Raw genomic sequence first — 20851 nt, 5'->3', positions numbered from 1 at the left:
TTTTTAGACTGAAGTTCTCTGCTTTGTTTTTCTAGGATCCCCACGCTGAAGAGTTTGAAGACAAGGAATGGACATTTGTCATAGAGAACGTAAGCTGGAATGTTACGTTGGTTTTTATACCTGTGAGACTGTGATTAATAATGAAAAGGCGTCCAAATGCTGGAAGGGGCTTGAGTAAAATTTGGGCTGCTGAGGCATGGTAAAAGCTTGTTCCGCAGTAATGAAGGCTTATTAAAATACTCATTCTTATGTCCTGGTTAAGCACAGGTGAGTGGGTAGGGTACTGCACTGCTTAAATTCTCTCCCTGTAAGCATCAGTCGTCTGTGCATTATTTTGCTGTGAGCAGTGGAGCAAACAAGCTAGAGCTGGGTTATGACTCATGGGTTTGTGGGTTATGACACATTATTTTTCTATGAGCCCCGGGGAGCGAACAAGTCTGAGCTGGGCTGTGACATCTGTACATCTCGCTCTGCAGCGCACCAAGTGGCAGGGCTTAATGCTACATGGAGCTCCTTTTTTTTTGTTTCTGTCCTCTGCGTTGGGCTGCAGCTTCCACTCTGGGGCTGCCCAGGCTGAAAACTGGGGAAACTGCTTTAGCTGGAGTTCCCTCTTCTCTTTTTGAAAGACATTTTAAAGGACTGTGTGACATTAAGACAGTGTGTTTATCTCTCATGAATGTAGTTTCATTTTGGTCTGTTTCTCAGTAACTCAATTTAGTTTTTATTTATGTAGCTTTAAAAAAAAACTCTCGTGTACTGAGTTGCAGTAATGTCACAGCACTGAGGTATGCAAAAGCAATGGAGTTTGCCGGTTACAGTTATTTTGCCTAAAAAAACAGCTGCTTTTTCTTCCTTTTGATATCAGAAGTGATTTGGGCCTTGAAAGCTAAGGTTTATTCTGATTGCCAGCGACCGATCGTTTAAAAGGGCTGACAGCCAAGTGCAATTTATACTTTGCTTTTAAATGTCATGTTTCTATTTTCGTTTATGGGACTTAGGAACACAAAACACAGTTTAGTTACTGCTTCCTGGAGTTTCCTTTTCTATCTCACTTAGTTTATTTTAATCAGGGAAGTCTCCATCACCGATTGTCACTGTACAAGCTGCTCTGGATAAAACAATGTCAGTATATGTCTCAGTCAACCCCTCTGGGTATAGCTGGATTTCCTGTGACGTTGCAGAGTATTTTTTATTTATTTTTTTTCAGAAGTTTATAATGCACATGTAGACTTCAGGTTCCTTAAAAGCACATGGCTTTTTCACATGTTGTTGGATGATGTCTGGGGGTGGCAGCGAGACATCTGATGCGTGTCGTTCTCACTTTGTGCCTCAAATCTTCACTGAGCTGCAGTAACGCTCGCACGGTGGGAGGTTTTGCAGGGATTGCTGTGCCCCAAAACACCCAGCCTCTGACAAAGCAGATGGAAATGGCTCCAGCAGGTATCAGTTACAAAACAATCTTTTGTTATGTGCAGGCTTATTCTTTACAACCGCAGTTATGCCATTAGTTCATCCCGTGAGAACTGCCAAATATTTGCTGCTGGATGCTTATTGTTGGATTAGAGCAGTTAATCTAAACAGCACTCAGAAATACTAAACTTATTAAATAGCTTTACTGCTGAAATTGAGATCTTAAGCAACAATACAACTGGTTGCTTTTGGTCCCCCTGCCCCCCCTACAGAAAGCTGTAGATACTGCCAACAAAATCTGCTCTCCAAATATACTTGGAATGATGGCGAAACTTTTTTCCAAGAGTAACAGCTCCACTTAGTGGTGGATGAAAATAGGTTCATCTGTTGCAGCAAGTGACATCTGATTCAATGGCTGGCTGACGTTTCAGAGCACAAAACACCTGCTGGTTCAACATTTGGGAACTGAGGGACTGGAGGTTAATCTCCCCACTCCCTAAACTGCTGATTTACTAATTTCAGCCTCAATGTAACATTTTTCTGGTTTTAAAGGAAAATATTTGTCACTGAATTGGAAAAGGACAGGTTACGTTTGGGCAGGGTATGCTTACAGCCCTTTGGGAGCCTTTCCTTTTGTCCAAACATGTTCTCTGCCCCCAGAGTCTGCAGGGCTTCCCTGCCTTTTTAGTTAGCACCACTGAGAACGCAGGATGATGCTGAAGCCTAAACATTGAGGGATGTTCTTCCATTGTGAAGCAATTTGAACTCTGCTAAAATATTTATTTTGAGGTTTTTATTGTTGTTATTAAAAGTTAGTGTCGAAACTCATTTTGTATTGCTTCTTCAGCATGCCTGAACAAGGGTCAGCTAACAGATACGTGGCTGAAGTTTGAGGTCTCTGTTTGCAGACACTGTCAAATTCAGAACAGGATCACTCTGGACTTATAGGTAAAGTTTTAACAGAAGTGAGATGTGGTGGTTTGTGCAAGAAAATCGTGCTGTAAATGAAAATGAAGCAGGGTACTTGTGGTTTTTAATTTTTGTTGTTTTAGTCTTGCAAATACATTTATGATCTGATATTTTTTACAACTTTTTAACACATTGGTTGCTCTGTATTTGCGTTTTAGTAAGTGAACCTTTGTCATCTACTGCACGTCTAATCCATAAATACTTTGTTCATAGCATGGTTTGTTAATATCTAAATGTCAATATTCTTCTTCCCTAGGTCTCTTCCATGTTTTTCTCTCCTTCACAGCTGCATTCTTTGTATATTCACCGTGAGCTTTCTTGTCTTAGATTGCATCTTTGTTTAGCCAAACTCTATTTGGTTATCTGACTTTTCTTCCTGAGATAGTTAAGTTACCTTGGGTTCATTACTCTTCTGAATAATCATATCGGATCTTCATATTGGTTGTTGCAAGATGGAGAGCGAGAAATTCATAGCTGAGTAAGACTCCTTCATCCTGTGACGAGGTAATAGGCTTTCAAACTTGTACAGATTGGCATGAGTGAGCATTCAGTGAGCAGGGGCTACTTGCCTTTCATTTAAAAATCCAGTAAGTGATTTTCTCTGTCATTACTCCGAAGGGTAATTTGAGCATATGCTGTTTCCACTCTGACTTTAAGTTGGTCCTAATATGTTGAAGTTTTATTTGACTCTCTGTATGAGAACTTTGTCTAAAATAAAGGTAGCTAATGTCATGGAAAAATTGTATTGCCCAAAGCTTCTCTTTGCAAGGAGTGTATAGGAAGAGGATATAAGCACATGCACTGAGGATGGACTCACGTTTACCTGCTTGCTGGCAGCCTTGGAGATTGATTCCTTCTACACTCTTGAATGGAATTGAAAAGCTCGTAGGAAGTTTTCAGTGGGTGAAGATTTGGTCTATGAAACAACTTTTCCAGTTTTCTGTTTTGCAGATGAATGGAGAAAAATGTCTCACCGTTTTTGTTTTTGAAGCTTTTTTCCTAGACTTGCCTAGGCTTGGGCTGGAGGCAGCTTTTACCTGATCTGTCTTGCAGCATCATTCCAGACAAACACTTCTCTAAGCTGTTTCTTAAAAGCTTTTTAAGATGGGATCTCTGCAGCATCTCCAGGCAGCACATTTCAGTGCTTCATTGCCCTCACCACTGGGGATCTGTTGATGCGGTTTTGGGCTGCTATTTCTTGCCTTACCCATTACGGATATGGAGAACAGATTCCGCTTTCTGTGCGTCTGGAAACCCCCTTTCATTATTCTTGCTTCTAACGAATCACCCACAATAATGTGATAGTGGTTACACACCGGATTTTGTTTCCCTTCATCGCATTAGCAGATCATTAGCATTGTCTTTAAAGACCACTTGTGTAGGTGAGTGTTCAGCGTCCTTCTCTGCTTGCGCTGCCCACGGCTTCTAGGGACCAGCACCCAGCTCTGCCTGCAAACTATCACGTGTGGGACAAAGCACTGCCCCAAATTTCCAGGCTGTTTGTTTACTGAGGTCTGGGGAACTGAACGCACTTGCACACCAATCCTTTCTAGAGCTTTTCCCACTCTTTCCAACATCCTGTTTTAGGCTACTGTTTGCTGGTAGTGCCTTTTTGAATATCTAGGTAGTGAATGATGAAGAAAAACCCCTGCCTTACTGCAAACGTTTCCTGATTTTAGATGCCAGCCTTTCAAGTTTGACAGTGCCTTGTAAGATCTCAGGTGTGTATCATTCTGTGAGACACATTCACGCTTCTGGTTATTTTTTTTCCCTTGACCAATAATGGTATTTTAAGTGGTTTCTCCAGGAAAATGTCCAACTGCTGCAGTGAGAAAACAGGTGCTTGGAGTTCATTCAAGTAGCCTACAGCAAACAGTTATCAAGAATAATAAACTTAAGCTGGAAGGTAGATGAATTTTCTTTTTGTCCACTGCTCTTCTTTAGCTTTAGGAGCCCCAATGCACCATGGCTTCTGAACCATCTTCAGCTCAAATGTGAGCAATGCCTCAAAATGAAAGAAAAGTTAAATAAATAAATAAATAAATAAATTGACATAATCTAGTTTAATTTTATTAGAACAAGTCCTCTGTTCTGTTTTCTTTCTCCAGAAATTCTGTACCGTGATTGCTTATGATTAATTTTAATTTTGAATGCCCTAAAGCACATTATGTCATTCACAGGTTTGGAGAGATTGCTTCCTGTCCTAAAATGCCCATCCATTGGTTTTAGATATGACAACACAAATAAAGGTGATAAATAATGTGGAAGTAATAGGAAAGAGGGCAAGTGGATGGAATGTAGAAATGTTCCTGGGATTAAAGGTGACTGATTTTAAAAGCAACACAATAAAATGAGGTATTAGGAAGACGGGAGCACCCATCAGATACAGCTTTAAATCTGTTATTTTCTAAATGAGGCTTTTCAAGAAATACCAGCTCATCTGAATTTGTGGAGTAATTAGCCCCCAATTTTGGTAAAATCAGACTTTTAGACTGGGTGTTTAACTCCCTTCAGTGACACCAGTGTTGCTACAGTAACTTCACAAGAGCAAGTTCTGCTTTATGTTGGAATAAAAGCATGAGGCCAGATGTCAAAAACTTCACACCTGGTTCTGGAAATAAATGCTGGGAGGTGAATGCCAGTGCAGCGTACTGAATTGAAATTCTGAGTACTGTCAGCTCCGTTTGCAAAAAGAACCTGGGGAAAAACAGACTGGCATGTGGAATAAGACGGTTCCTCGTTTGCTGATCGGTTGCTATATCAGAATTTATTACAAAATCTTGGCTATCTCTTCTAGTGCATCTTTGTGGCATGTGGGAGCCTAAGTCTAAACTGGCTATTTGATTTATTTAAAAAAAAAAAAAGTAATCAAAAAAAGCTATATCACTCATTTTGTATTTTCTGCTTGAAATAAATTTTTGGCTTAAAATGAGAAACAACCAGGTTAGCCTTTTTCTGAGTTAAATGTCTGCCTTTAATACATTTAGAATAGGAAGCTCGTGGTTCAGACATGCTTTCCTGGTCCTTTAATTCCACTGTCATATTCTGCTGTATGTGATTATGTGAGCTGTGACTGTCTGTCTGTGTAAATTAGGCTGGGTATTCTGGTCTAGATATAGCTGGGAATTAAATGCTGCTTTGTCAGCCATCTCACACTTGCTCTGCTTTAAATTTAATAGAGAATCAGGAAACTTGTTTTGGTTTCCGTTTTTGCTTACATTAAATATTTAGCACTTTGTTCTAGTCCAGGAATCTCCAAGATTAGGGTTTTGGAGCAAAACTTGCAGGAATCTTTGTCTTGATTGGCCTGTGGAGTGTTTATGGGGGAAGAAGGGCAGGAGACCTTGCCTGCATTTTGTAATTTGCAGACCTCCAGCATCTTTCAGAACAAATCGATATCTCTCGTCCAGACTACATGGTAGCATGTGTAAGCAATTGTAACTAAAACCCAGGAGCTGCAAGGAGCAGGAGACGGGCCTGTGCGGTGAGTGACTGCTCCTGGTGTAGGGCAGATGTCCTGGAGCAGAGGAGTCTCCTGTCTATCAGCACTGACCCAGGAGGTATCGAAAGCCACTGTCGAATAGTGGGCATCTTCTCTGAAAATTACAGAAGGCAAAGGATGCAGATGACACCCTTCATGAATATGAGTTCTGCTGGAGAATTTCTGCACCAAATGCTGTAGGACAATTGCATTAGTGCAAGTATTAAGTGAGCAAGGTGTGAAGACTGGGCTGTTCGAGGGAGGTGTTCCCCTCCGAAAGGCACAGCACGTGGAGAGGAGACACAACCGGGCTGGTTGTGAGGGCAGATGCTACAAAAGCTTCCCCTAAAAGCTCCGTCAGCTCATGGGACTTGTGACCCACAGCAGCCCCTGGATCTCACTCTTTTCTCCTGTATTTGTTTCTCACAAATAATTCTGTAGGTTTTTTGTTATTTGATCCTTATCCCATAAAATGTGGTGCCTAAACTGTCCTTCAAATAATATTATTTCTGATGCGGTGTTAATAACTGCACTAAGTGGAACTGTGTGGAACGTATTTGCCTACAGATTATACAGCAATTTGGAGAACTACATTACAGCTTTTCAATTGAAATTTTGCGAGAAAAGGCAAAGTAATCTCATTTTCTGATTTTTATGCTACACTTACACTAGAGGGTCTCACAAATGGAAGATGGAGACAGGAGGGTGCGGGGAGTTGCCCGGAACAGCCCAGGCATCACCGCTCCGTAAGTGCTGTACACCATAACATTTACAGCAGAATGAGTTTGATGACATATAATTTATCAGGTTATTATTGATTCACAGTAGTAAAGTACAACTGTTTTCTAAATTGCTGGAACCACTTTGTTTAGGGTTTTTTGGCTTTATTTCCTTGCTAGAAGTACACGACTCCTGTAGATGAGTGTATGGTGCCAGACAACTGATCGGGGTTGCTATCAGTGGTGTTCTTTGCCAGCTGGAGGGAGGAAGCTGATAAACAAGGCAGACAGCTTTGGAAACGAACCCCTAATACTACATTAGGCATGTTTAAAACCAGCAGTGTGTTTCAGCCACTCTTAGCATATGTTTATTCATAGAAAATCAGCGGTAAAATAGACTTGCCAGCTCACACAGAGTCCGCATGAGGTCTTTTCTCTTTCAGACATCAAATACAGAATAGTGTCTTGGTAATTGTTTTACAGTGGGGTTCTTAATCATACTCCAGACATAAGCTGAGCTGACCAACTTGCCTTTTAATAGAAAAGTATTTGCTTTTAAGCTTGTTCAGCTTGCCACTTTTTTCTGCTTTTGTGTTGGAGTGTGTTTTCACATTTACATGTAGTCACAGATACGTGTTCGCTCTCGATGCGTTTCAGAATATCATTATTTAAAATGCCACCGTCTGGGGCGACATTATGATGGATAAATCTCATTTTTGACCCAGTAGCCGTACGGTGTTGAACCAGCATATGCTGCAGCCACGTAGTTCGAAATGTTCAATGTGGGAAATGGGAAAAATGGCAACACGTTTAATGAAAAATGTTTTTGACATAAGTCACCTTCAAAGGCAGATAATCTGGGAGCCCAATTGAATACGTTGCTTGATTTGAGATAAAACCTTGCAATTGCATGTGCTCAAAGTACAGAAACGCATGTCGAAAAAAGAATTAAAATACCCATTATTGTGTAAAATGTAGCCCTGCATTAAGTGACTGGATAGGATTGTACGTGCAAGCAGGCACAATTTAACCCAGGGCATATTATTTAAGAATAGTGGCCACCAGCAGAATGGGAGCTGGCTGACAGAAAAAGAAGAGTTCTGGGTTCCTGCTACCCTTTGTTATTAGGAAAACCATCCGGCAGTGTAATAGCGCTGAGTGTTATTGCCTTCAGCCTCTTATCTTTGGTTGTTAGCTGTCTTAATAGAGTTTAATATAATGGAAATTAATTGACCTCCATAACTTAATTAATGCCATTCCATGCAGGATTTTTTCCCTCTCAGCACGTTCCTCGTTCTGAATTGCCCCTGTGCCATCGTGTTGCTTTTGTGCATGAAGTTTCTCCCTTCCTGTTGGTGTAGCTGGGGCGAATTGTTTCCTGAATTTTGGTGGGCAGCAGGAAAGAACAACTTTGGGTTTAATTGGGTGTGTAGAAATGTTTCCTGTAGACCGGAGCTGAGAAGAAACAGGAGGATGGCAGGCTGAGCGCGATGGACCTGGGGCTGAGCTGGTTTAATACCTGGTGGTGCGCAGTCTGAAATAGGAAGCTGGTGGGTTTGACTCTGAGGGCTTTGCCTGCTGAGAGTAAATACACTTTTTGGAGGTTTTCCTTAAAGATTCCCCATTCTTGTATGCAGCTCTAATGATCTATACTGTGAGAATATTTGGGGTGGCAAAGAATAAGACATGGGGAAGCTCTGCTCCCTACGGCAAAACAGTGAATGTCAGCAGTTGCAGGAAGGCATGGGACAAAAATCAAAAAGGACGTACAGCATTTAACACATCAGAAGCAATGTCGAAAATGATGTGAAGAATTATTGGCATGGCTGATGTTGGTGCGTAAGGAGTTGTCAGCAATGGAAGGGCTAAAACAAAGGGAGAATGGCTGATCAGGTAACGTGGGAAGCAGAGAGAAAAAGCTGTCGTCAGGCCAAAGTGGAATAAGAGGGAAGGAAACACCCCTGCAGAAGTAACTCCACGAAGTGCCAAAGCCAGGAGTGACGGAGGCATCGGGTGCCTGCTTCCAAGAGCAGCCATAGGAAGGAGCATAATGAGTTTGGGAGGATTTTGGCTCTTGTGTGCTTGTCAGTGAAAGGACAAAATGGACTATTTGAACAATAACCCTAAAAATCTGTCAACGAAGAATTAGTAGGAAGTTGATCCGTGAATCATCAGCATCAATCTTTGCTATAATTGGTTGTAATTCATGTTATGTAATTTTAATTGCACCGTACAATGAAAGAAACTGATTTATTTGGAAGGATTTAAGGTATTATATGGGCTGCGTAAATAACTAGTGTGGATGCTGTAGAGGAAGGGTAACAGGATATTCGAGATCTATGGAACAATTTGGGGGTTTCAGCTGGGTTTAGTGCAATGGCTTTAATGCAGGCTGCTCCGTGACTGCTGCCTGCATCCCTTCCTTCAGGTCTTCTCTTCAGATGGAGCCACTCTCTGCTGCTTAATGGAAGCCAAGCACTTTCTCTCTTTTATTTCTGTAATACTTGCATTGTGAAACACTTTGGGACATGGCTTAGCATGGTTCTTGGTACTTCTTTAAATTATTTTTTTCCTACATCTACCTCTAGCTAAGCCTTTGGAAGTTTGCAAGCAGATTTCCTGCGAAGGCTGTGTTACAGAATCAGGGATTCAGCAGGCCTACTAAAGCAAGCAAGTGCCAAGGGGAACATGTGAAGTTGGAAATCTCCCTGTGAGGAAGAAGACAGGGATTTTTAAGGGCGGGCTTCCTTCTGCACTGCTAATTCCAGTCATCTTTGGTCTGCCACACAAATGTTGCCTTGCAGTTGATAAAAGTTCATTATTTGTCATAACACACGGGCATTATAACCATATACTTCCTTAGAGTGGCTGTGGTGGGCATCCCAGATCATGAGTGGCTGCCTGAGCTGTCGGCAGGTTGTTTAGACAGACCAGGTGTAGGAACATTACTGATACCTCTCAGGAGGATGGGAAGAGTCTCAGAAGAGTTTGGATCTCATTTACCTTGAGCATTTCTGGAGGATGGAGCCTTCTCTGTCACTGCTGCAGGAAAAATGTGGTTGAAGTTGCATCCTCAGGAAGTTGGTGGTTGTGCTAGTGTGGTCATGACCATTTAGCTTTTTAAACTTTGGAACCAAGCCCTTTCCGCAATGAAGAGAATTATGTCTATTTTGACTGATTGCATTTGAATCACATTCTTTCCTTTTTTTTTTCTTTTTTTTTTTTTTTTCTTCAAGCTGGAAGGATGTTATTTTAAGCATCAGCTGAGTTTCTGGAAGTCATGACGTTGATGGCCATGATCTGGTGAGACACAGCTGGATAATTTTAAGTCAGTCTCATCTCATCTCCACCAAACTAGACTCTTCTGTGTCCCATGGCATGTGCAGAACATTTTTTTTCCAAAGTAGTAGAGTTGCCACAGCTTTTAGACTGGCACCATTCTTTTCACTGGAAAAATCTGGAAGTCTGGTTCCCTTTTTCTGCCTCGATGCCCTACAGATTGGGTTTGAGTGTTGCTTGTTGGTTGGTTGTTTTTTGTTTTTTTTCCTGCCAGGCAAAGGTGAGTTGTATTTAGAGTTGGTGGAGTAATGGGCTGTGGTTTCGAGTTGTCTGCATTAGAAGAAAATGGTGAAATAAGAAATGTTTTTTGGCTATGGAGTATTTAACCTGGGAAGGCCAGTTATTTGTGTTGGAATGACCTTTCAAGTCATTTTAACTTCCAGTTGCTGAGGAATGCCCAAAATACTGATCAGTATTGTTGCAGGGAAGAGCTCTTGTGTTGCCTTCAAGTGCAGTAGGAAGCGTAGATGAGCAGGTAACCAGCCTGATTTGAAGCCATGTGTGCTGGCACGGGTGGTTGTAGTTATTCTCCCTTCTGTGGTGGTCTGTGGAGAACCACCAGCCCTGCAGTGCCCTTCTTGTTTCAGAGTTATCCAGGAGGCTGTTTGGAGGTATTGAAGGCTGTTCTTGTCCTTGGGATCATGGTGATGAGAAGGTGAGCACAGTGGCCATGAAAATCCTGGCGCCTGCTGATCCTTGCGTTGAGGGACTGCAAATTCTTCTTCTCGTGCCAGCTCCTCAGCTACAAATGAAAAGGAAGGAAATAAAGTTGTAAGGGACCACGCTCAGCGTCTGAGTTTTTCCAAAAGCTTTGAATGATGGCAAAGTCGAATCCACCCGAAGTCATGTGTCCTGGTGAAACCCCGTGCAGAGCACGAACTTTGCATAACGCCGTTCGTGCGCTGCAACCACTTGATGGCACCCTTTGATTTGGTACAGAGCTCATTAGCAGTAGCACAGCGCTGTGTGGCTGTAGTATTTGTAATGGAATAACACATAAGAACTAAAGACTGCAAGGTATCTGGTTAATGTAGAGATGAAATGAATGAAACAGCAAGGCTAAGCTTTCCTGACCCTTCGTGAGAGAATAGATGAAAAAAGGAAGAATAAGCTATTGTGCCGAAGGGAGATGATGAAATTCAAGATCCACACACATAATCTCTGGCTCAGCCTCTGAAATGTTAATCCCTGGCTAGAATTATTTGAGCTGTAGATTGCAATTTATCATCAAAATGGCACTGTGTCAAACAATACTTCTTGTATGTGTGATGTTTAGAACTATCCAATTTTAATATAAAATGGTTCACGGAGCACTGTCTAACATTTAAGTAGCAACTCGTTAAGCCCGGGATGTTTCTGCTTGTTTCTGTACCCCAGTGGTAATCACGTGGAGTGATATTCCATCGATCACTCCTTTCTAGCCATATAATGTGTTTTGGGGAGGGATCTGTTTTGATCTGAGCAGTGACAGATGATGGAACTGCTTGATGGTAATTGTTACACCAAGTGGTCCAAAATGCTTGTTTTAAGGTGCTCAGTTAATTTTTTTCAATGAAAAAACCTGCCAAAAATTTGCTGATGGCTCAAAAAATCCCCAGGATTGAGATTAATGTTTTGCCAAGTTGTGGGAACAATTATTTTGAGGTTACAAAAAAATATTTTCTCGTTGTGTTTTACAAGCTGCAACACCCCTCAGGTTTTTCTCTCCTTGCTTTTATAATATGCCAGTAGGGGGAGTAAAAAAAAATAAAATAATAAATTGCTGTGCTGGTAAGGCTGAAGTATTCTGCACTAAAATTCAGCCCTTTGCACTTGAGAAATGGTAGCACCTCATGATGCAGCGTGTTACCGAAAGAGAAAGGTCTGATACCTTGAGGAAGTGGCACTTGGAAAAGATTCATAGCCCAGGGAGTTCCTGAAATGTCGGCTTTCTGCAACATGTGAAACAGCATAATCATGAGAGAAGAATATTTAAATTAAAAGTATCCTTAGAAATCTGCATTATATTTTCTTCTTCCCCTTGTTACTTAAAAATCCCCTTGTAATTTTGTTGTTACAGCACACCCCAGCGTGTTTCAGTGCGTCCTAATGCAGTCACTCGTGCGTTTATTTCTAAAAGTGGCTTCTGTGTAAGTGTGAACTCTGAAAAGCATTTGCAAATCTGGAATACTTTCTAAATTGTTTCATGTTTGTTTTTTTTTCTTTCACGTCTTGCATTTTGTGCTTGTGGAAAGGTGAGAGGCTGGAGGGGGAGAAGGAAGGGAGGAAGGCGAGCGCAGACCCTGCCAAGTTGGCAGATTCCCGATTCCTCCGCAGAAGTTGTTCCGTCAAGTGCTGAGGTTTGAAGCGGGAGCTGTTTGGTGATCTGCCGGCGTTCAAAGCGTCTCCCTGGGCTTGGTGGTGATTAAAATCCCCTCTGAAAACCTTGCTAGTATCAACACGACATTTCGCGGGGGCTCGGCGTGTTTGGTTAGCGGGTACACGCGGGGCGCCTCGGCGTCGCAGGCCTGACTGAGCAGTCGCGCTGGCTGTGAACTGAACTATGAAGGAGACATTTGTCTTGGACGGGGACCTTTTGTGCTAATCCCTCCAACCTTTATATCGGAGCGTTTCGTGACGGCGTTTAGGCAAGGAATAGCTTGTGCTGCGCCCCTGTGATCTCTCTCCATCAGAAAGGAGGGTGTGGAATAAGCAGCGGTGTTAGATAAGAGTTATTATTTTATTTCATATTTCTCCTGCACCGTGGCCTTTTTTCCTTGGAGGCCGGTGCCTTAGCACATGTGGATTCTGGATTAATGTTTATAAAGGGATCCGCAGGAAACGATGGTGATCACGCCGAGGGTGCAGCTGTTTACGCGTGCATGCGGTTGTTTTCTGGGCACCGCAGATAAACGTGTTATCTGGGCGCAGGTATTTATGTTTTAAAATTACACCTACCAGTAAGAACATACACCTTCTATATACATAAACACATACAGCAGCGTCTGTTTAACTCTAAAAAGCACAGACCAAGCAAGAGCTTCGCTGCTGCCCGACCAGCCCAAAAACACACGGCGTATATAAAAGCAGTCACTGGAGTTTTTGCACTTTTATGAAGGGTATTTTTCTCCTCTGACTACTTTTTGCATGCTGGCGGTGCAAGTTGCTACGTCAGATTGCTATTTCGGGTTTTTGCTGCTGCATCAGCCTCGGTATTTTAGCTGTTGGGGCTTGCACTCGGTTCCCTGCTGGTGTTCGCGCTCATTGTTCGCTCGGTGCCTTGCGCTGGAAGCGAGCGCGCTCCCAGGAAAGGGGAGTTGGGCAGAGGTGCACAAAGGCAGGTTGTGTGCGGGCAGCATCTATTTGTATGGGGTGGTGAAAGTTTTGGCAACTTACACAGCATCATACCTGAGCTGATCCCATGTCTGTCTTGTATTTTTGGTTAAAAATCTGTTCAAAGCTACGGTGCATTTCCTAGAATGAAGGAACTTCGGTTTCGTTCTTCCATATGGCTACGAAAGATAAACCTTGGGTATGAGAAATGGGTTCGAGTTTGGTAGCAAAAGTTGGCTTAGTGACAGCCTTTAGACCAGGTGTTGTGACCCCTGAATTATGGATGAATTTGAGGATCAGATTTGGTCAGCGTAGGAGCATTGAGCTGTTTACCCTGATGTTTGTTTAAACTTTAGTTGCATGTAAGACACTCGATTTCAGATTCTTGTGTCCTGCTTCCCAGCACTGGGGTAATTAAACAAACGTAAAATCAGGCTTTAAACCAGAAATTGTACTGAAGCAAGTCGCAACAAATCTCGATAGCATTGTTCTGCTTGCTGGCTGGAAATGGTATGAAGAGCTCTGTTAAAGAAGAGCTTTTAAATGTGTCCAGGATGGATACAGGCATTTCATTGTCATGCTTATAAAAAAAAAAAAAAAAAAAAAAAAAAAAAGCAAAAACCACAAACTTTCTTCTAAGTAAAGATTTTTAATTGCTGTACATAAAAATAATAATAATTTGCCCCTGTTTTTTAAAGGTAATTCTATTGTATTTTAGAGCTGTAGATACCAGGAAAAAAATATTACAGGTTTATGTAGAGTTGCTGTGGATTTGTTACTGAAGCTAAGCTAATGGCTGTCAGGAAAACTTTATCCTGTGCTCGATGTCACATCTGCCTTATATTTTTCTGCAGGGAACGCACTAAAAATAAATCGCCATCATCGGTCTCTGTTGTGACTTTAATTGCAAGTTTTTCTTTTGAAGGAAAGCGGAGTTGAAGTACCTGCCCAAATTTTGGCGTGCCAGCGTTTCCCCTGCACAGCTTTTTGTCGTGTGTGCCATGAGCTTCAGCGCTCACCAGCTGAGGGCATGTGGCACACCGAGCTGCGACGTTTGCTGCTGGACCTATACAGGCAAGAATAGAGACTGCACCGAGGCTTGTTTTCTGTGCAGCTGAAGCACAACAGCGTACACTTTTGTTTAGGGCAGATCTGGCTTAATACTGGCTGGCAATTATTACTCACGGGGCATTATCATCGCAGATCTGTGCATCTACTTTTAAGGTACGCCAATTGCTGTAATTAATTAAAGTGCTGCAGATGCTGCTGGTTAAGCCAATTTAAAGAACAGAGCGTGAATTTCCAGTTATGTGAGCTAGATAATGATAATGCCCTAACGTGGTAGTCGCTCTTGTGAGCCAATTAGGGCTCCAGATAGCTGAAGCAGGTCTGTGGTTCACTTTCGCTGCCTTTGCCCGTCGTGAGAATACACATCGCCGCCTTATGCCTCTTACTGCTGAGTAATCCTGGTTTTCCTCCCTGGTTGTGGGGTGGTCCGACTGACAGCTTGTACTCTTAATAAGCTTAGAGGTAATAATCCAAGTCCTGCAGGTCACATGTACAATATGCCTTTCTGGGGTTGAGCTTTTTTCCTGCTCTAGTTTTGCCAAAACATCAGGCTCCGCAATATTATACGAGCGCTAGTGCTAACTGCCCGGAACTGAACTCTGATAATTCATTAATGCCGAGGCTAGGGAGGGCTTTTAATAGTATCGTTAGTAGGAGCTTAAGTCTGCTGACATTTTTCCCCCTATTTATTTTTATTACAGAGTATTTATTATTATTATTTTTTTAAAGTATGAATGGAGCAAATACGAAGCGAGTGAACACTCAGATTTTAAAAATTCCTTATGCCACACAGCCGAGAAGCAGAGAAGGAAATGTTTTCCGTAGGGTGACTCTGTATTTATTAATTTATTCTTCTATTAGTGTTAGATGGCAACGAGATGTGTTAATAAATAAACCATCAGCAACATCTTTGCCTTTCAAATGTGTGAACTTGTTTATAGAGGAGCTTCAGAAACGTTGGTGGGACTTTTGCATGCAACACCCCGGGAGTGCTTCTGATTGTAGCTGCGATGTAAGGAATAACATTGGAAGAGAATACATGGAAACTGCTTATTTGAAACTGATACTCACTTTGTAGCACATATTTTTGTCAATTATAATGTGTGCAAGCTCTAGAATAGTATCTGTAGATGACACAAAGTGGGAAGTTGAATAGTAAGTGAGGTACTCACTGCTTGGCTTGCCAATGCCCAAGTTCAAGTGTCAGGCTTAGACTGGGAAGACGCCATGCCCCAAAATATTCCTGCATTTTGGCATTGGTGCTGTGCTGCTGGGGTCATGTCAGGTATGTTTGAGCCGGGCTAATAACATACAAGCTCAGGACCTTGGAGTGGCTGAACCAGGAGGAAATCGGAGCAGCCAAATCCGTCCGCAGACGGAGAAGAGTGGAATTTTCCAAGAATCAGAGCAGAGGGATCAGGTTTGCTTACGGGATCTGTAAACATAAAGCCTTAAAGGTTTGGGAGGGCTCAGGGAGCCCAGTAGGGAAGCATGGAGAGCGGGCCCTGGGGAATAACAGGGGGACATTGTTTTGTAGTGGTTTAAGCTTGGGCCCAGACAGAAAAGGAGGAGGAAATTGGCTGCAGAGGAGAAAGTGCCTGTAATTTCTGAGAGGGAGTGGAAGAGAACAGAGTGCACTACTTAGACGTCTCTGGCTTACTTCCAGGGAGTGGAAATAGAGGCAAGAAAGTGCATGTGAGCATTTGTCATGTTACCATTTTGTGTGTTCTTACGTGACCGAAAGCAACAAAAAAATCTTGTTGGGGATCCTTTAAAAAAAAAAATAAAAATCTTTGTTTTACTTCAGCCATTGCCTGTACGTGGGGATGGGGAGCTGCATACCCGCAGGCTGCAAAGAGAGGAGTAAATCTCCCTAAAAGAGATTTTAGGGAGTTTGCAAATGCAGGCAGACGGGAGGACTGCCTGCACCGTTCTCACGGATTGCTCCTGCCGAGGCAGGTGCTCTCCTGTCCTTCCTCTCTGCTCCCTGCTTCGTGCCCCTGCTGGTGCACGCGTGCTGGCGTTCGCCTGCCCTTTGCGGGCTCAATCCTCTCCTTGGCAGGAGGCTGCAGGTAGGGGCCGAGCTGGGACTCGGATGGCAGCTGGGGACGGCTCCCCGGGGCTGGGGGAGAGGAGGTGACCCCAAGCTCCATCTTCTGTGTGGAGCACAAGCTCCTTCTAAACCTCCCTTGCATCAAGCATCCCTTGCTCTGGGCTCTCTCCTGCCTCGCAGCGTGCAGGACTCGCCATCCCCGGGAGCAGGATGGAAATCCCAAGTTCATCTTCTGTTCGCCCTGCTGTTTCAGGCCCCTAATGCGCTTAGTTTTGTGATGCCGGCGGAGGCTTTATTGCGGTGCGATACCATCGGTGGTGGGAATTCAGGAGCGGGACCGCATTGCCCGGGTGAGATTTGTGGCTTGGAAGTCATTGCGGCCGGAGCTCGTTCCAACCCGAGGAGGAGATGATGTGCTCGCTGCCGTTGGAGTTAAACTAAAAATAAATCCCCTCTTGCAAAAGTATGCATAATGCTCCCCGTGTGTGCGCACGTGTTTGTTTTCGTGTGCCATAAACCCCAAGATAGAATCTCCCGGTTTATAAGGGCTAATAATTTGTTCCCAGATTTAACAAGGCGCTTAATCGCGAGGCTTCCCTTAACTTGATTTAATTACAAGTAAATCATATGCTTGAAGTTAGGCTTGTGCTTAAATACCTCGCTGAACCCAAGTGAGCTCTTTTTGATGCTGTTTAATGGACTTGGAAGATTTATAGGCCGTATAGACGAGCGTTTATGCACGTGTTACCCTGTGATAGCTGGAGTCTGTAACGCAGGACCGAGGCCAAACTGTGAGTTACAACTGGCTCACAGTTTCCATTCAACTGCTCCGATGCTTCTTCATTTTCATCGTAGTTTTTATGTAACAGGAGCAGAATTTTGTGACCTCGGCTTTGCTGCCTGTCCCGCTTAGTTTTGCAGATTTATTTATTTTTTTTTGGATGAACTTTATAATGTAAGGTAGGTGCCTTAAAGGGGAGTGTTTAAAGAACCGAATTACGAGGCAAAAATCAAAATTGCTTTTATTGTGTTAACTGTGCAATGACTAGTTAAGGCTGTGGTAGATCGCTTTAGGACATAAAGCACTTACTGCCCACTATTTGGTGGAGAAAAAAAATCGTGTATCGAGTTTTTTGCAATTAAAAAGCTGGAAAAACTTGTTTAAGAAAATGTTCGCCCGAGACCACGCATCTTTTGTCAGTATAATGTGCAGACCTGAACACAACTCTCTTTATCAACAGTGCAGTGTTTCATATTTAATCAACACCAAATAAAGTGCTTCCCTCACATGAATGTAACACAGATCAAGTCTCAGCCAAAGCAAATAAAAGAATGAATGCTTTGTTAATCATCCATAACTAATTTGTGCATACACGGAAAAAAAAATGAAATCTGTTTTTGACAAGGGCTTTTTCAGAGAAGCAGCAAGGGAGAATTGAACATGTAATGTGCATTAGTAAGAGTGAATAGCAATGGGGAGATCGGAGATGTTTGCCCGGGCCTTCTTATATTTCTTGATAGTGACAGCGTTTAACAGAAACCCAAGATAAGGGAAGGGAGGGTATTTTAAGTCGTTTGCCAAAATATAATAAGACAAACCTGTGCTGAAGCAGACATGGATGGGTTCCCGTATGCATTGCCGTATATTCATAAGTATTGCAGGGAGCTGCCACATATCTCTGTGACAAACTCTGCTAATAGATAATACACAGCGAAGAAAATGTTAAATGCATTGCTTCTTTGCACAGGGAATATGATTGTGTTGCTCTAGTGGCAGCGTGGTTATGGTTGAAAGGGCAGCTTCATTACAAGCCCCTGTTTTCAGACTATTGCAGCTTAGAAAAAAATCACCCGTCGGACTGATTTTTTTTTTAATGCTTGTCAGCCTTGAGGTGAATTTTCCTTTAAGTGCAAAGTTCGAAAAAATCCATTTAGCTGTTTCCCTGCTTTAAATAAATTGGGAGGGACGGGCAGGCGTTTATAAACTCGAGATTTATCTTTATCCAAGAGCTGCGTTTTGGATGCTCTGCGTTTGTCCTTGCTGCCTAAACGTGGGTTGTGTTTATGAAACATATAAAGAAGAGGTAACTACACCTGCACCGTACACTACTCCGGCTTGCGTGTGTGCACAGGGTGTGACAGCGGCGATGTCTTACGTGCGTGAGCATGCCTCTCTTCCAGCTTCACACAGATCTTAATTTTCAGCTGCCTCCCTTTTCCCCTAGTTCTGTGCCTGCCCTTTCCCCCCAGCTTCTTCCTGCATACGTCAGATTCAGGTGGCACGTCAGCACCATGGCGTTGGCCAGACCCAGTGATTTGATTTGATTTTTATTTTTTTTCCTTCCTTTGCTCTGTAGGGGGGAGTGCTGCACGCAGGAACCCCCGCTCGCGAACCGCACCGCTCTTAGATAACAGCCTGAAGGCGATTTGCATTTTGAAGTTACCTCAGAGTTTTTGTCCGTGGTAGTGAGCTGCAGATTTGGATAAAAGAGTAATCAGGTGGTGTAGGTAGGCGAGTTACACCTTCAGATGAGGACACTTTCTTGGTCTTGGAGAGCCCAGGGTTTCCAGCATGGTTCCTGTCATGGCCACAGAGCTGTAGGAGTTACGGTGGTCTTGTAGATATCCTCAAGGACAGGAACTGGGAAAGGCAGTGAGGGGGGAGGAGGGAATGCCAGCAGGTCAGTAATTCCTCCGTAGCCGGGGGGCTGTTCCAGCTGTGCTATATCCTCTTGGCAGTAAGCATTTCAGTAGGAAGAGGATGAAAAAGGACAATCAGGAATTTGAAGATCAAGATATGTCGGTGCTCCAATAATAAATAAGTTTGCTCCAAATAACATCTTTTTTTCTTTTTTTTTTTTTTCTTTTTTTCTTTTAAGTGACATTTTAGCCTAAACGTAAGATATTAGGAATATGGTAAGTAACTTGGCTCAAGAGCTCTGGTTCTGATGACAACAGTGGTCACTTGGGGAGCATCACAGCTTGGCACACAGACCACGCATCCTTCTTTGTTCTTTGCTCTCTGAGTTAAGGTCCAACCTTCAGTACAGAAACAAAATGAGTCATGATATCTTCACCTGACACCATTAAAAGCTCTTCTGTGTTATAATCTTCTGTGTTATAAGCCTGGCAACTTTTGTCATTTAATATTATGTGGAAGTTATCCTCAGATTATCATAACTGGTTATCAACACTGGTCTTTCACACAACCTACTTGAATAGGTTTTTCCTGTGCTACATAATTAAGTCTAGACAATGTTATACACCATCTTAAAATACACTTTCTTCTGGAAAGACGAATGGAAGTGTATGAAGTCACTGGAACAGTAATTCTTTTTATGTCCGATCTTCCTTTATGAGTCCTTCAGGCTTGTTTCCTTGTTGGACATTACAAAGGAGCTAAACTATGTGGCTACAGTTTTGAGTTTGTTTAAATAACCTGGAGTTAATTCTGGGGTCTGTACTATGTGTGTGTCTTTCCCCACAGCATTTGTTTCCTCGGGAGAAAGCTTGCAGGTAGGCACACCTTGATGTACTGAGCAGCAGACCTTCCAGAGATTGTTGAGTTATGTTATATTGAACTGTAAGCATTTGCTGCTGAGCGTGGCATATTACTTCAAACCCACCTTTGCCATGTAAAAGATTCTGGATCTTTGTCTCAAAGTTAAATCAAAACAGAGTAAGGAAATTTAGAGCCTAAAATGGAAAATGAAAAGATGTAAGCAGCTAAAGGTTGGTGTTTTTTCACATCTGAAACTGATAACGAATAGGTTTAATTTTCAAAATTATCATTTTCAAAAATATATTTATCAGCATTCAGCTAAAGACTGTCTTCAGTCTAGGGACACTAACCGGACAACTTTCTTGCATAACTGTTGGAAGGTTCAGTAACACAATTCATGGGATGCCTCCTCCCCATGGAGCAGATGAGCAGTGGAGTGAATCACAAAAAGGAGACTTCCTGCTGGGTAAAATAGGGGTAAAGTCCCAGGCACTGCAAGGTGAGCTTACACGTAGATTATTTTTAACAAGTATTGTCTGTTGTTTTAAATAACTAAGTGAAATGAAAAAAAAATGAGTAGGATGACAGTTACCCTATGAGGCTCTTCACTCAATACACAGAAAACTGTGGAGCTGAGTTGTTGAGCAGTGTATAAAGTCTTGGGTATCAAGGAAACTCCCCTGAGCTTACTGTGATGAACCTGACTTGTTGGGTTACTACCTGTTGGGGGGAGTTTCTTCTGTTTTTCTGAGCATACTGCAGCTTGTATGGGGGGAAAAAAGGTACTATCTACTACTACACAGATATTTTTTTCTCCTGTTACCATTAAAGGTTTGTACACCAGCTATCGTTTGCTCTTTGCCACCTTCTAGCATTAGCTGAATTATCTGTATTTCTACTTTGCTTTGAAGTTCACTTCATAAAAAAAATGGATAAAATGAACACTTCAAAAATAGAAAAATAAACCCAAACCACAGAGAACACTGTCTTGGGAGTGC

At 42.5% G+C, this 20851-nt stretch overlaps 1 protein-coding gene across 12 annotated transcripts in view; it reads left to right on the top strand.

The window, feature by feature from the left end:
* EHBP1 (EH domain binding protein 1) overlaps positions 1–20851 on the top strand; it is a 207850-nt gene that overhangs the window by 46282 nt on the left and 140717 nt on the right. For all 12 annotated transcript variants that reach the window (XM_084284614.1, XM_084284613.1, XM_084284611.1 and 9 more), the window contains one exon: positions 36–89. In XM_084284614.1, coding sequence (XP_084140740.1) covers positions 36–89 — 54 coding nt within the window. The remainder of the gene's footprint in view (positions 1–35; positions 90–20851) is intronic.

This window comes from Netta rufina (genome assembly GCF_964035555.1).
Source record: "Netta rufina genome assembly, chromosome: 3".
Lineage (NCBI taxonomy): Eukaryota > Metazoa > Chordata > Aves > Anseriformes > Anatidae > Netta > Netta rufina.
The sequence above is the reverse complement of the archived record's forward strand: the minus strand, read 5'-3'. Positions and strand labels throughout refer to the sequence as shown.